Raw genomic sequence first — 17,471 nt, 5'->3', positions numbered from 1 at the left:
TCCAATAAACAATAAAAAGCATTACCAGCTACTTTTTCTAAAATCTGATCTAGGAAAGGTAATGGGAAGTGATCTTTTCGACTGACCGAATTCAACTTTCGGTAGTCAATACACATTCTCTAGCTTGTTACCTTTTTAGTCAGGATCAATTCACCATTAGCATTTTTAATAACAGTTTAATCAGATTTTTTTTAAACTACCTGTGTCAGACTTACCCACTTGCTATTAGAGATAGGATAGATGATGCCTATAGCTAACAATTTCAACACTTCATTTTTTATCACCTCCTTCATGGTAGGATTCAATCTTTGCTGTGCATCACAAACTTGTCTCGCATCTCCTTCCAAAAAATGTTGTGGGTATAAATTGAAGTGTTAATACCTTTTATGTTTGCAATAGTCTAACCTATCGCTCATCGATGATGTCTTAGCACTGTTAATAATTCTGCTTCCTACTTCAAAGTAAGTTGAGAAGAAATGACCATTGGAAATTTATCTCAATTAGGCCCAAAAAAATATACTTCAAGTTCTCGGGTAGTGGCTTCAACTCTAGTATTGAGATTTCTTCTTCTGATGACTTCATGGCTCCTGGTAAATCAAAAGTTTCAAAGATTGGCCTACACCAATTACTCTTGTAACTCACATCCGATAACTAAAGAGACTCAGTTGTCTCTATCAACTGCTTATCTGATTCTGTCAATTCTAATGATGTAGGAATTGTCTCAACAAGAACCTCAGATTGCTCAGGAAATCCATCCTCAGATGCACTATCGGAATCAAATACTAATAAAAACTCCGAAACATCAAAATCATACACCATATCAACAACATGCACATCTGAATCGTCGCATCCACTAGGCATCTTGCAAGCATTGAACACATTCATCTCCCATGTCATATTCCTAAAAGTAAGTTTCAGTACTCCACTTCGACAGTTGATAAGTGCATTGGAGGTAGCAAGGAATGGGCATCCAAGGATGACAGGGGCATTGTGAATAGTGGAGACTGCTGTTGCATGTTAAGAATTATAAAATCCACTAGGTAATAAAATTTATCTACCTGAACTAGCACATCTTCAACTATACCTCTCGGCACTTTAACTAATATGTCAGCCAACTGTAGCATGATGAAGGTCTTTTTCAGCTCTCCCAATCCCAATCGCTCATACACTAAGAATAGTAACAAGTTCACACTACTCCCCAGATCAAGTAGAGCTTTCTCAATAAGTGACTCACCAATCATAATAGAAATGTGGGGAGAGCCAAGATCTCCAACTTCTGAGGAGTCTCGCTCATTATCAATGCACTAACTTGCTCTGTTAGGAAGGTTTTCTTCTTCACGTTCAGCTTCCTCTTCGCTGTGCACAAGTCCTTCAAAAATTTTGCATACGAAGGCACTTGTTGTATGGCATCTAAGAGTGGAATATTAATCTTTACTTGCTTAAAGATCTCCTGAATCTTAGTGTGATATTTGTTCTTTTGGCCAGCCACCAATTTTTGAGGATAGGGAACCATAGATTGGTATCCCATACTAGTTTCAGCCTCTCCACTCATAGGCTTCTTTGACTCTAGCCTCACTTCATCTAGTTCTTTCCCAGCTTCATCAGTCTCTGTTACATCTTCAGGTTTAGAACCAACTACATGTCTGTCCATTGTCATCTAAGGTTGGGGAACTTCCTTTCCACTTCTCAAAGTAAGAACGACCTTCGTTGTCCAATAACGTCCCCTGAGACATTATGCACTTGCTGTTATTTTTGCCTGTATACTTGAGGATTAGGCTGAGGTCGTACTGGAAATTTTCCTTTCTCTAGAGTGCTCACTATTGTGCCCATCTTATTAATGGTGTCATGCAACTCATTTATGGTCTGAGTGTTCTGATTGTTTGTGGTGGCCTGAATCTGCATGAATTGCTAAAGTGTATTGGTCATCTGTGCCATACTATCATCTAGACACTTCTTTGTAGATGATTGAGGCTGAGAACTCTGTGCAGCTACATGAGATTGAAATCCAAGAGGCGCTACAAACAGATAGCTCTAAGAATTCTGATATGGTTGATACTGGTGCTGAGGAGTACCCTGATAAAATGGTTGCTGCGAAGATGGTGGAGACTGGCCAGGCTGATCATTTCTCCATGAGAGATTTGAGTGATTTCTTCCCCCTGGATTATATGTGTTGGAAAGATGCTGATTCTGTGCTCTGTTAACCCAGTTAGCTGGTTGCATCTGCTCAAACCCACTTTCCTGAAATACTGGCATAATCGGGCAGTCCAGGATCTTATCGTTCAAACCAATGCAAATAGAGCATGCTTCTACTACTTTCACAACCTTCACTTTTTCCATTTCCATGACCTCCAGTCTATTCGGGTTGAACATCAATGTCATTCTTAAGTTCATATCTGGCCCCCACCAGAAATAGGCCTTAGTGACTGTGCTGTTAATGACACTCGATTAGTCTAAGTGTTCCACTGTTGTGTACTCTCGGCAAGATAGTCAAAAAATGATAGTGTTTCATCGGGTTCCTTGCAAAAGAATTTCCCATTGCACATCATCAGAACAAACTGCTTGCATTCTGGAGTGAGACCAGTGTAAAAATAGCTCACCAACCTCCAAGATTCGAAACCATGATGTGAACAAATGTTTACTAAATCTTTAAAATTTTTCCAACTGGCCTGAAAAGTCTCATCAGGTTTTTGATTGAATTGCCTGATTTGCTCTTGTAAAAACTGAGTTCTCTGAAAAGGGAAAAAATTTTGTAAGAATTCTCGCTGCATATCAGACCAACTAGAGATAGAATTAGGCCTTAAAGAATTAAACAAATCCTCGCTTTATCCTTTAAAGAGAAAGGAAATAAACGAAGTCTAATAAATTTATCAGTAATGACTCTAGTAATAAAAGTAGTGCAAGCCAATTCAAAATCTGTCAGGTGCTGGTAAGGACTCTCAGAATCCATCTCGTGGAACTGAGGTATCACTGACATCATACCATACTTAATAGAAAAATTAGGTGCATCTTCGGGTAAAACAATGCATGAAGGTGTAGTAGTACGAGTGGGTTGCAAATAATCTTTAAGAGCGCGTGGTACAAGTGCAGCCATGATTTGTTTAATTTCAATATCCTCGCTCATAGAAGAGATATAAGAGCTATATATCTCTGAGTTGTGTATACTACTCTCAATGCTCGATGTAACTCTAAGCAACCTATTTGAACTGTCTCTCATCCATGACATAAAACATCAGTTTAAATAACATAAATAAGGTTCAACCGACTGAGTGGTAGATGGCAAGTAAAATGTGTAATTAGAGATAAGATAGTAATAATAATAATAATAATAATAATAATAATAATAATAATAATAATAATAATAACGAGTTTAAATTTAAGTTAGACAACTATCCCCGGCAATGGTGCCAAAAACTTGACTCACTAAAAAATGAGTAGCACAAAGGCTATCCTAAGTGCATGAGGATGTCGTGTAATAATTAGGAATGAAATTTCTAAATCATCTCCTCAGGAAAAGTTGATTAAATCCAAACTCATATAAAATGATGAAAAGTTTCACAAATAAAAATTATGGTATGTACAGTGAATGGAAGAGTGCAATAGAAATAAAAAGTTACTAGTTATAGACTAGATTCATATTTTTGAAATTTTGAGTGTCGAAATGGAATGTAAAAGACTAACAAATTGAAATTAACAATTAATGACTCAACTACGCTAAACAATTTTAATTAATCTGAAAATTAAATAATAAAACTGAATTTATTTAAGTCTTAATTAACTTTTAATTAATCTAAAATGTAATTGTAATGCATATTTAATGGAAACTTAAAGAAATAAGAAAAATAACTAACATAAAATAAAATAAATAGTAAATAAAATGCCCAAAATTTTAATCCAAAAATATCAACAATACAACATAAATTTCAAATTGAAATTAAATAAAAAGTAGGGAATGAAAAGAGCAAGCCAAATGGATGGAGATGAAAATTGAAAGCAGTGGAGGAGACTGGACTGTAATAGGAATTGGACCCCTTAAGGAGCTCTTCAACGGCACTGTAGTGTAGACCTAAACACTTTTGTTCCTGTGTGCATGAATTCCATCCAGAGAGAAGGATGTGTGCAGCTTGAATGAATTAATGCCAAAGATAGAAAATTCATGCGGCCCTCAAAATGCTCAAAGAAAAATAAAAAGCGTTGTTGTGCCCTTCTTCCAGAGAAATATATGCATGCCAATATCTATCTTGTGCGGCGAAATACCAAAACTCCTTTATATCCGTCTGCGTGCGCCTACTTGAAGTCCTAATAAAAAATGAAATCTTTTTGTCGTATGCGGCGTGAATAAGTTGGGCTCTCAAAAAGAAGTATTTTTTGTCTTTTGTGCGGCGTGCAACTGTTAGTAACTCCCAACTTCTATTTTTTTTACCATTGTATATAAAGACAAATAAAAATAAAATAAAATAAAAATAATAAAATATAAAAAAATATATGTGTTGTGTATATAAAGAAAAATTGCTCAATTAAATCACAAGTTTTAAAGTTAAGCATAAACTATGCTATTAATCAATTTAAATCACAGCTCAGATTTATTCATTTTAACATTATTTTCATATAAAACTAATAATAATGTAATAAAATAAATAAAATATATTGGTTTTAAATGTATAAAATATGTAATATTTCAGCTTAATTATGAAACTGCTCAATTTCAAGTTCAATTGTAGGCTTAGTTTGAGGAGCATCTTTTTTTGAAAAACTTACCTTATTAATCAGGATACCATTAACAAACTTCAACTCTATGGTCTAATGAAGCATAGAGAGGAGATTACATCAAATCTGAAATCATAATAGACTTAATACAAGAAGGACATGTTTCAATATCATAGACGTCTTCAGCTTACTCAAATGTAGCTTTTGCTAGTTGGTGAACTGCCTTATTTGCTTCTCGATAGATGTGAGAAGCTGTCCACTTGATGCTTGAATTTAGTACTTGTCATGCATCTTCAATTAGGCAGTCCCGTAAGCTCCAATCTAGACTTTGGCTTAACAACAAGTTCACTACATGCTTAGAGTCACCCTCTAGATAGACTTGTTGCAGGCCTAGCTCTTTGCAAAATACTGCAGTCATTAGTCCATAAACTTAGTTCGAGGAGCATCTAAAAGCATAGGTTGCTCTTCCTTAACTTCAGCAACAATTTCTCAGCAAGATCAGGATGATCAACTAAATTAGTGGGCAACAAACAGTAAGAGGAGCAGGTATATCAGTTTTAGGCTTCGGAACCCATGACTTCTCTGTAATGGTTGACGACATTTTCAGTTGCGTTAAGCAACTTGTTGCTTTTGGAGTCATAATGATTGCCCTTGCAATCTACAGTGCATTCAGTAGAAAGCTTTCATAAACAACAGAATCCTTTATTCTTGTTATTAAAACCAATCCAAATTGAGTCTTATCCAGGTAAGGATAGGTCCATCTCAATAAAAACTCGGTTTATCATGTCCCTTGCAATTAAGATACAGAACATAACAGTGCCTACAATAGCTCTTAAACAACAAAATCCTTTTTTCATGTTTGATATGTATTTCTTGATTGTGTTACCGCTGGTGTACTGTTAGTTATAAATTTTTTATTCTTTTTTTATTTTCTTTTAAATAATTTTTTAATATTTTTAATTATTAAAAATATATATATAATTTCACAAATAATCATTTTTTAATTATTAAATAAATAAATTAATTAATTAATTAAAATTCATAAACAGTAAAATTGAACGATAAATTTGGAGGATTCATTAGCATTTTTCATATAAACATATTATCACACGTGTCAAACCGCTTCATGATTCTATCCCTTGGTGTCACCGACAAAGTAGCACAGCTGCACAACAAACAAGAACTTTCTCGGCTATTTCTGGCTTTTTGACTTCAGTATTAGATATTTTGTAATGCGGACAAGATGTCATGTAAAAAATGACTGCTTTTAGAGTTAATTTTAATATCATAACATGAGTTGATGATGAAAGTTGCTAATAATCTTCCAGTATTGAAGTTTTAATTTTTTTTTTGGAATAACAGTATCAAAGTTTTGGAGAATTGTGTAAAATATATAGGACTGCAAATTACTTTGTAAGCCACTTCGCAAGATCTGAAGGCCAACTGCATACATTGCTCACTGCGACAGTCCGACGGATACGGAACTTCGGCGTTCAAAGTCCAACTCTTAAGTTGTTCACGAAACTACTCTTCTGCAACGCACTCGCCCATTGATCCAACTGGACCTAGATCCGATAACCATTTGGCCCAAACGAGACCTGATCCACCCGGATCTTGGCAATACCCAGATGAGAGTTCTACCAGTATGAAAAGGTTCAAAAAAAACTTGGATGATGATAACGATAATCATTCAGAAAAGCGTCTAGATTCGGACATTCACAGTTTTATGGTAGATCCTGATAGGAAATCCGGTTACAACCCAATAAGGCTGATGGGGATCACTGTGGTCTGTCTGATGGTTATTTCGGTCCTGTTTTCAGCGTCCGTGATTCTCAAAGACCCACCTTCAGATGGTATTAGGGAAACAAGGGTTCTTCAAGTGGGATCCGAAAAAGGTACTTGGTTTTGTGCTTTTGAAGGTTTTTAGTGTTGGGTTCGGTTTGAGTTCGTGTAGAGTACTTGGTTTTTTTAATCTTTCTCGTTGGGTTTTTGACATTGAAGCTTACACCCGACAATCTTTCTCTGCCATGATGAATTAGTCCATCTATTAGTTTCCATTTTGGTCAAGTGCTGTGATCTTTATCTATGATAACGAATCTTTTTTCTTTTTTCAATGGGGAATGATGGAAGAAGTTGGCTAGAATCAAGTTCGGCATAAACTCTTAGATAAGAAGTTCTATATCGTAGTAACTTCAATCTAGAGCCGTGAATTTTGTTTTGATCCGTATGCCATCATGTTCTAAAGGCCTGGACTTAGGTTTTTGCTCCTGTTGCTCGTTTACTCTAAATCCTTCACTCATTCATATAGGCAACAATTGTGCTGTCATGGTCTCTTATAATTGAATTGATTTTCCATTTTGTTTCTTATTTTTGTTGATCTTTTTGGCTTCTCCCATACAGTTTTCCTATTACTTCAGATAGATGGTTTAAGGCTATTTCTATTTACTGAATTTGCTTCTCGTGAATCCAAGATTATGAATCTTCCTTCTGATATCCTTGTTTGATTTAATCTAGTTTTAGATTTCCTGCCTGCATTTCATAGTTGCCTACCTGCGAGAGAGATTGGATTGAGGCAAGCAAAATCCACTCTCTTGATGAATCTGTCAATGTTAAACCAATTTCAGGTATAATAGCCACCTAAAACATTTTCAAGGCATTTTTGGATCTCACTTGGGGGGTGTTATATTGTCTAATTGAATGAAAGGTTCTACACGATTTATCTTTTGTCTTTACTGTTAAGAAGCAAAGAGTGTTTAGATTTTGACAATGTTAAGTTCATCCCTTTTGTATTCTCTACTTTCTATTGGTACATAATGAGTGTCTTTTCTCCTGTTTTAACTTCTTATGGTTCTCATCATTGATGCCATTTTCAAAACCAGAGAGATTGCGTAAAATGGGAGACATTTTTTTCCCTACTCGTTAGTAATTTATTTTACGTATTTTCTTTGTTTACACTACTGCCAATTGACCTGCCAGATCATTATCTTGTTGCCCAATCTTTGTTTTGTATCCATGTCAATCATGGTCTGTTGTCTATCTTACTTGCCTCTCTGAGCGACTGGATTCATCGATGATGGGACTCTTCTAATTCATAGGTTCCGAAGACGATGCCTCTCAGTCCTTTGGGCTGCCAAAGGATCAACTGCTTGGTGGCTTGCTTTCTGCTGGATTTGATAAAGGATCTTGTCTCAGCAGGTATCAGTCGGTTGAATATCACAAGGAACTATTGCACAAGCCTTCCTCTTACCTCATTTCTAGGTTGCGAAGATATGAAGCTCTCCACAAACAATGTGGTCCATATACTGAATCATATAACAAAACCTTGGAGCAACTGAAATCTGGTCATTACACTGGACCCTCTGAATGTAATTATGTAGTTTGGATTTCCTTTAGTGGATTAGGGAATAGGATATTAACCCTGGTTTCATCATTTCTCTATGCTCTCCTCACAAACCGAGTTCTACTTGTTGACCCTGGAGTTGATGTGGCTGATCTTTTATGTGAACCATTTCCAGATGTTTCCTGGTTTCTTCCCACGGATTTTCCCCTTAAAAATCAGTTCAACAATTTCAATCAGGAATCTCCCCAATGTTATGGAAAAATGCTGAAAAATACCACCATTTCAAATTTAAATAGGTTGATGCCCCCTTCTGTCTACCTTCATCTAGTCCATGATTATGATGACCATGATAAGCTTTTCTTCTGTGATGGAGATCAACATTTTCTGCAGAAAGTACCTTGGTTGATCATGAAAACAGATAACTACTTCATCCCCTCTCTTTTCTTAATCCCTTCTTTAGAGCAAGAATTGATGAATCTCTTCCCAAAGAAGGAAACTGTTTTCCACTTTTTGGGCCGATATCTCTTCCACCCCACAAATCAGGTGTGGGGACTCATTACCAGATACTATGAAGCATATTTAGCTAAAGCAGATGAAAGAATAGGCATCCAGATCAGGGTCTTTGATACTGGGACTGGTCCATTTCAACATGTGTTGGATCAGATCCTGGCTTGTGCAATGACAGAGAATCTGTTGCCAGAAATCAACAGACAACAACACATTATCAGTCCGTCTGGAACTAATAAATCCAAAGCTGTGCTGATGACATCTTTAAGTGCTGGGTACTTTGAGAAGATCAGGGACATGTACTGGGAACATCCAACTGTAACAGGCGAGGTTGTTGGCATATACCAGCCGAGCCATGAAGAGTATCAACAAACAGAGAAGCTCTTTCACAACCGGAAGGCATGGGCAGAGATGTATTTACTGAGCCTCTCAGATGTGTTGGTCACAAGCTCATGGTCAACTTTTGGGTATGTAGCTCAGGGTCTTGGAGGGTTAAGGCCATGGATACTCTACAAGCCTGAGAATCAGACAGCACCAAACCCACCTTGTCAACGAGCCATGTCAATGGAACCTTGCTTCCATGCACCTCCCTTCTATGATTGCAAAGCAAAAGTAGGTATTGACACGGGTAAGATTGTTCCTCATGTGAGGCATTGCGAGGACATGAGTTGGGGCCTTAAGCTTGTTGATTAATGCTGCATTAAAATCACGTACGTCTGTTGTTGTAACTGTCAGTGACGTTGCATTTGGTGCATGAGAAATAGTGACTGGTTTGGGGCACGTAATTATGCCATCATGTATGTGTTAAATGGGCTAATTATAGGGAAAGCTCAAACTTCTCTTGTTCAACATTCGGATAACTTGACATCAAACAAAAGGGATCTGGGAGGTAAGGATTAGGATTTCCTAAAATTCACTTCGAAGTCTAACATGAAATGCAAAATCAGATGAACCATGCTGTCGAAGAGATTCAAATGTTGTAGGAACATCCAAGCTCTCCAATATTCTAAAATTTGGATAGGAAAATCTTGGTATTGGGAATCCTAGTTGAGAGCAGGTGGAAAAACAAATAGGTACAATCGAAGGAACAAAATGGGTAACCATTATCTCGATTTTTAATCTATAGATTGTATATATGAATATTCAACAATTGGATGGTTTGTCTTTGTAATTTGGCTACCATCGTTTTTTCAACCATTACTAATCCTTCATTTATTTCCTAACTATGAACTGCATGTATTCATGCCCCATCCACACCTTGAGTCATAAAACATATTTCCACATCGAAGTAGGATCCAGGATCATTAGTCAATATAAACACAAAATCACGGCAAAATACAGACTTTCAAATATATGCTCGAGTCTGGGTTCACTCAACATGGCTTAGAACAGTAGATCCAACAACATTTTACTTTAAACGGAACGTGACATGCAGTCACTAAGCAAAGTGCCAGCAAATGTGATTTCCATCGCCAAGCCTGACCTCGAGGCTCTGGCTTTGATTCTACTGCAGAGAATCAGTTCTTTCTCCCTTCAGATAAGATAATGTGGTATCCATGTCTGCATCAACAAAGTGGGAAAAATAAAAAAATAAAATAAAATCATAAGCTAGTTTGATGAAATTCTGATGTAAAGGACAGAAACCAGGAATAGCCAAACTGTACGTTGATTTGAATGGTGCACTGGTAGCTCCAACAGGTGTGCTAAAGGCAACCTCCTGAAATGGCCCAGCCATCTTACCACGTGGAAACCATCCAAGATCTCCACCTTTCTTCCCTGATGGGCATTCAGAGTATTCTTGAGCTACCTGCAACAAGAACGCAAGACAAAATATAAAGAAGATATAAAGCCCCTCAACAATTTTATTTTCCTTGTTTTGAGTTGGGACAGAGGATGGAAGCAGGGGGATCCAGCAGGGGGTGGCTGAGTCTATTACTATTGTTATTATTTGATTAGTAAGAAAATGGGTCTATTATTATGAAGCTCATAGACTGAATTAAAACTCACATCAGAAGACTTATAAAGAATTCACATAAAAAGGCTTTGTTGGTAACCTAGACAATCATTTTGCCAGCATTATGTGTCCTATTTTCAAACAATTTAGAACAACAATATCATAAATATCCTTCTATATACACAAAAACAAACATGTTTCAGACATTTTTCCAACTAAAGTGAAGCAAATTGTGGCATCAGCAACATTAATCTACAATTGTGTCCCCCATCCTAGCGTCCCAAGGAAATCTCCCATGGACAATTTTTTTTGTTTCATAAGTAATAAACTTTATTGATCGAATGCAACTAGGCAAAGCCCATGTACACAAGGGGGTATACAAAAGAGACACCTAATTACACTTTAGCAAGCTGAAATGAAATAAAAAACTCATGAACATCCCCTCCCTTTAGTACAATAGCCGAAAACCATTGGACCAAAGAAAATACAAAAAAATTCCATATTTCCCCCACTGTTCTCTCCTTTTGTTGAAGCATCTCTCATATCTTTCCATCCATAGGCACCACAGTAAACACAAAGGGAAATGGACATTTTCCCATGAAAGAAAATGCCAAAATTCCTTTTCTTCCTTTTTAATGTAACTTGTACCTTTAACAACCATTCTCTCTCTCTCTCTCTCTCTCTCTCTCTCTGGAGAAAGTACCTTTAACAACCATTGAAAAATACTGACTATTGATAAGGTTATGTCAACCCATTCTTCCATTGTTTTCCTGTGGAAGAGCATTTGGAGGAGTAATGTTCCTCTCAAGATTGATTTCTTTGGCTGGCTGTCCTCTGATGGAAATATATTGACTATTGATAAGCTGAGAAAGTACAGTCTTTTTATAATCACTTGGTGTTTTATGTGTAAAAGAGACAGAAAATTGGCAGATCATCTTCTTCTTCACTGTGATGTGGTTAAGGCTTTATGGGATGAAATCTTTACTAGGCTTGGTATTGTATGGGTAATGCCTAGGAGAGTAGTAGATTTATTGTCATGTTGGAGAGGTATTCGGGCAATCATCAAATCACGGCTGTTTGGAAGATGGTGCCTCTATGTTTAAAGTGGTGCACTTGGAACGAGAGGAATGGTCGCTGTTTTGATAATAAGGAATGTTTAATGGGAGGGTTCAGGGACTTTTTCTTTCATACATTGTTACTTTGGGCTTCGGCTATTGTATTGATTGGGACTAGTTTTAATGACTTTTATGCTGTTTTTCACAGCACTTAGCTTGTAATTAGGTTCATCTCTTGAAGTATGGCCTAGCCTAATTATGTGGATTAATAAAATTCTCCTTATAAAAAAAAAAAAAAAAAACGATTCTTGTGCATGCCTAAAACATCAACTACTCAATTTTGATTTCAAAATTTTGTTTATTGCTCCAGAAGTATCATAGTTTCACTAGAAGGATAGCTTATATTATAAGTACTTCAAAACAAAGCATTATTGAAGATAATTCTTGAGATGCAGTACACTAGAATGTCCTGACTTGAAAGAATTGACCATGGGATAGAAAGTCTAGGTTAAAGAATATAAGAAGTTTTGAAAACAGTTGCAGCATCGAACTACAAATAGATGCACAGAATCTGAATATGATAGTCTTGAAAAGCTCAGACTATAAGTAGGTAACAAACAAATAGAGAAAAAAATTTACAAAAAAAGCTTCCTGAAGTGATGATGATTCTTAGATGATTCACCTTTGCGAACTCAGCTGGAGGAACCTTATCTCCATTGCTAAGCCAACCATCCTCCAGCTTCTTGTAAGCTTCATTAATTTTTCCTTGCTTCTCACATAAGATGTGCCTTGCTAAACAAGTTTACGACATGTACGAATAGCATGACAGTAAGGATTTGGAAAACAAAAAATATTAAGACAGATACAAATTGAAATTAGAATGAAGTAAAATATAGCAAAGGGGAAAATTAATAAGAAAACCTTTGACATATGTGCAGGTGCCAAGCCCATCTGCTGACTTCCCACCTTTCCCTTTACCCTTAGATGAATTCTCATCAGCTCCACCTGCAGCCTGTTTTCCCTTTCCCTTTGATCCTGAGTCCTTTGACTTCGAGTCCTTTGACTTCGAGTCCTTTCCCATTTCCTAGAAAACCCAAACTATTTTAGTCCAAAATGCAGATAAATTTACATTATCAGGAATAACCACAACTTCAGAATAAAATCAGACACTCCACATAATCACAATCATGAAGGAAATAACTAAGACTTAATACATTGATTCTCCTGTACACTTCATATCCAAAATTTAACAATGCATGCAATGATATTAAACACACAAATATAAATAATAAAAACAAAATGCAACATAGAAAGAGAAAAATAAAAACAACAACAAAAAAAGCTAAACATGGAAAATGGATCACAAAAATGCAGGCTCCACAATTCAGAGCAAATTAAACTGAAATAACACCTTTATCAGTTTAGTAAGTTTCAGTGCGAAAAAGTTATACTGTAATTTAATGAGAACAGCTTACAGTATAGTCCCCACCCACCCTCCGGGGTGGGGGCCAAAATTTTAGAAGAAGCAGGGGCAAGGCTCCAACCCATTTTGTATATAAACTTACTAGGTTTATCTTATAAGTTTCAAGAGAAGTATTTTTCCAAAAGTCCATTTACAATTTCCTATAATACACTTTTGCCATGAGGAATAACCATCAGAAAAGAGAGAGAGAGAGAGAGAGAGAGAGAGAGAGAGAGAGAGAGAGAGAGAGAGAGGAAAAAAAAAAGAAGCTCTTGACTAATAGTTTTATACCAAAAATCCATGCTTTCAATTCAACCACGGCCAATATTAAATTAATTTTCCACATGACAAGAAATCAATTCCCAAAATATTCATAACGATGCCAACTTGAGAACATGAGCTTCTTTTTCATCAACATGCTTTTCCTTTCTTCGTACTTAATTCGACTAAACCACCAAAGATTGAAAAAAAAACAGAGAAAGAAAAATAATAGCTATTCAAAGATAAACTCTGTGGAAAATGGAGGCACAGCAACAGTGGTACGAATACAATCATGCCCAAAGGGCCAGATGGGAAAACTGCAGTTACATAAACCAAAGTTTCTTTTATGAAAAGACAAACCATTTTAGATTCTTATCAGTATTCAGAGCTAAAACTACATCAAACATATATTTTAGCACAGATAAATACGTTTCGAATAACACCAACGAGCAGAAAATTAGAAGTAGAATGAAATATGGAAAAATTAATTTAACTAAATTAAATTTTGGGGGCGGGGGTGTTCTGGCTGAACCATCTAAAGGATAAGAACAATAGATCGACCTAAAATTTAGATATTTTTTCTCCCGTTACCTTTAGATTGGATGATAAGCAGCAGAAAAGGCTCGAGTTTGAGAAATTGGCAGCCGAAGGAGACACAGGCCTTAAAGGAAAAGAAACGAGGGGTGCTATGTGCTACAGTTGAGGATCCTTTTTAACTTAAATTACTCTTTTTTATTATTATTTGTTTTTTTTTTTTTTTTCGCCCAGTCAGATTTAATGCGAAATCACGTAAATGCCCTTATAAGGAGCTTTTAAGTCTTTAGGCTGAATTCAGTCCGGTCCAATTGGTCCAGGGGAGGTTTGGTAGACCAGACAGGACCAATTCGGTCTAAGGTTTTTTTACCCTGGACCGGACCGAAAACTATAAGGACCTGTCTGGTCCAGTCCCATTCGGGGCCGGTCTGGTCCGATCAGTTTGATCGGTCCAATTTTGTAGAATATGGGCCTATGGCCCAATTTATGTATTCGGCCCAACAGTAAAAACTCATTAAGAATTTATTCAATTTTAAGCTAAAAAATACCAAAAAAGAGTTTGAAAGCAAAATGAAAATAACCATAAAAAAGAAATTATATATATACAAATTTACAATGAATTTGAATAAAATATTTTACTACAAAAGCAATGCTTTAGCGCCCAATAATCCTAATTGGCCATTCCAAGCACATACAATTATACAAATAAATAGAAAATTTTAAAATATGGCTAATATCAACTAAATCATTATTTGTTGGACACCTTAGACCAATTTCCAAACACACTATTAGTTTGATGATAAATGAACATGGCTGAATGAGTATCAATGTAAGATAGTGCCAATAATTAATGGAGTGAAAACTGAAGTAATAAAGTTCAATTTAGGCACTAGAGAAATATTCATTCTATAATCAACTGCAATAAGTGAAAATATCAAAATATTCTTATAACACAAACAACACCAATAGAATCAAATCTGCCTTTTAAAAAAAAGGAAGGAAAACAACCATTCCCAATTTTCTAAGCATAGATAATGAAAGCTGAAAATTATACATGTCTCAAAAGTCAAAAACTGAAAATTAAAATGTCTAAAAAACTAACAGTAGGAGACTAGAAGTCATATTTAATAATTTACATCAAAAGCTCTAAAAAAGATATACCTCTTAAATATGAAATAATAGTAGCAAGTAGTAACTATAGGTTGTAGTATAAACCATTTACATGATAAATTACATCAATACAAAATTACACATTATACAATTATCCTCTTGGTAGGCTAGCAGCTCCTATAACTTTTAACTTGGCATACTTTTCAGTTTTGATAATACTTTGTAAAGTGTAAATAAAAAAAATTATTAGAATACAACTAAAAAGTCACATTTCTATGTGTAAAATAGAATTATGGGGAAAAAGCAAAGAACCATTTTTTTCTAGCAAGGTAAGGTTGAAGAGATGAAATACTTAAGATTGGAGAATGCACCTAATCTATAATAAAACACAGTTTAACACCAGAATTGTTATATATACACGGATACACCTAAATCTTAAAGCAAACAGCAAATTAAAGTAATTCATTAAAATATATGAATTACTTGGTATCAGGATTTTGGCTCTGATTTCTTGAATTTCTTGAGGAGAAGAAGAACTCTGGTATTCTTCTTCTCCTCAAAAATTTGGTATCAGGATTTTGGCTCTGATACCAAGAGAAGAGCGGAAGTAAAGAGGAGAAGAAGAATAAGAAGAATCAAGAAAAGAGCAGGAAGTAAAGCACAAAGATAAATGGCAAGAATTAAACGTGAGCAAGAATATGTTGCGGCTCAGCCGACCTATGCATGTATGCAGTACTGAAATATAAATATGATTGCAGAATATAAATATGATTGCAGGAAATAAATATGAATATGGTTACAGAAAATAAATAATGGAAAATATGATTGCAGAAAATAAATAATGGAAAATATAAAAAATAAGCAAATACTGAATATAAACAAGTTTATTAAAATAAACAAATTTTAACAAGATTACAGAAGAATATATGAAGAGGTTAGGGATGAAGAAGAAGAGAAGGAAGGTGAGGGAGAAGAGAGGCTCTGGGTGTAGTACCTAGAGTCGAGGGAGAAGCTCTAAAAAATTGAGTTGTGCCTATGCTGAGGCCAGGCATTCCTTTTATAGAACAAGGAAGCACTGTATACAATCATTAAAGTAGATATACAGTGAAAGTAAAAGTAAATGGTACTGTACACAATCATGAGTAGAGGTACAGTAAATATGTCACCCGTGATTGAACAGTGTATTCAATCCCGTGAATCAAGGCAGCTGGCTGTCAGCTGAATAATGATGGATCAGTCATCAGATAGTCTTGGAGTGTCTTCTGAATCATGTCCAAATGTGTTACTGTAAGAGGCTTCAAAGAAGGCTTCTGATTCTGGGTCAGAACTATCTTCCTTCAGCGATTGTTGGAGTAGATGAATTAAATCCTTCTTTGTTAGTCCCGTAGAAATATTCTTTTTCTTGGACTTGGAGGATTGAATAGACTTTTGGGAAGAGGAAATAGTTGCTTTCTTCTTTGAAGTGGTCGAACTGGTCGGTGCCTGGATTAATGGATATTCAGGCGCTGATCGGTCAATAGCAGGGAAATCTTCAGAGTTTTTCAGATTAAGGGTAGTCTGACCAAACTCTTTAGAAATAGTATTGATCATGTTTGCCATGTGAGGGAATCTGTCCCACCATTTAACAAAGGCAAACCTGTGTAGAATATCACCATTTTTCTCGTAGGACCATTTTAGGATCCATGGAGGTTTGAATCTTTTACTGAAATGAATGCAGTATGGAAATTTAGTCTCATATGCATCCAACTTTGGAGAGATTGCTTGAATAAAGGATTTGTAGGCCCGTTGGAGTTCTTCTGGGAAAATGTCCGGAATAAGTCCAAATTGGTGCCACCATTTATTGAACCATAGTGGAATTTTTCCTCTGAAATTCTTGTCAAAGTTGAAAAACCATGAATGTGACATATCTGGTGTCTGGAAAAGCATGAACCTGAACCAGGTATCAATGTAGTCATAATAATTGTAAGCAATTTCTGAATCACGGAGTTTTTTAGAAGTAGAGGGATGTGTACCCCAATCTTCTTCAGTGATGAATTTGAGAATATAAGAACTATGATAAATCAGTTTGGAATCATTTGTTTTATCATAAATAGGTTTAATGGTTAAGGAATCAGTGTGGATCAGGATACTGGAATAAAACTGGAGATTTTTGGATGGATTCTCCTGGATCCAATGGAAATTGGGGGGAAAATAGCGGGTAGCTATTTTGTAGGGATCTGTGTCTATGGATCGATTGGGTTCAATGTAGAATAGGTCCCAAGAATACATTTTTTTGATGTATTGAGTTTTTGAAGCAGGGAGGAATAATTGAGTAGGCCTTGCTGTTGCTGAAGCAATAGGTTTGGCATATGGATCATATGGAGCTGAAACAGTTGAAGTAAAAGAAGCAGGTTTTGATATACTACCCAAGGTAGTAAATTGGTTGGCAATTTCCACAGGAGGTGTCGGTTTGGTTGAAACAGGTGGTGGTGGGGCGGGGACAATTTGTTTTCCTTTATCTCGTTTTTTGCTCAAGGTTGCTGTAAGAATTCACGAGTAAGGAAA

The 17,471-nt window shown here is 35.9% G+C and overlaps 2 protein-coding genes across 2 annotated transcripts; one reads left to right on the top strand and one right to left on the bottom strand.

The window, feature by feature from the left end:
- The first annotated feature begins 5,953 nt into the window (after positions 1–5,953).
- On the top strand, positions 5,954–9,400 carry LOC122281131 (galactoside 2-alpha-L-fucosyltransferase-like). Its single transcript, XM_043092411.1, has 2 exons — positions 5,954–6,599; positions 7,800–9,400. The coding sequence occupies exons 1-2, from the start codon at positions 6,350–6,352 to the stop codon at positions 9,242–9,244; spliced, it is 1,695 nt and encodes a 564-aa protein (XP_042948345.1). The 5' UTR covers positions 5,954–6,349; the 3' UTR covers positions 9,245–9,400.
- A 409-nt stretch (positions 9,401–9,809) lies between these two features.
- On the bottom strand, positions 9,810–14,015 carry LOC122281132 (peptidyl-prolyl cis-trans isomerase NIMA-interacting 4). The gene is made up of 5 exons (XM_043092412.1): positions 13,875–14,015; positions 12,482–12,644; positions 12,243–12,352; positions 10,216–10,358; positions 9,810–10,111 (listed from the first exon to the last, which is right to left on the bottom strand). Exons 2-5 carry the CDS (start codon positions 12,639–12,641, stop codon positions 10,069–10,071), a joined length of 456 nt encoding a protein of 151 aa, XP_042948346.1. The 5' UTR covers positions 12,642–12,644; positions 13,875–14,015; the 3' UTR covers positions 9,810–10,068.
- Positions 14,016–17,471: the final 3,456 nt, after the last annotated feature.

The sequence above is a fragment of the Carya illinoinensis genome, chromosome 11 (assembly GCF_018687715.1).
Source record: "Carya illinoinensis cultivar Pawnee chromosome 11, C.illinoinensisPawnee_v1, whole genome shotgun sequence".
NCBI classification, from domain to species: Eukaryota; Viridiplantae; Streptophyta; class Magnoliopsida; order Fagales; family Juglandaceae; genus Carya; species Carya illinoinensis.
This window is presented reverse-complemented; position numbering and strand designations above follow the sequence as displayed.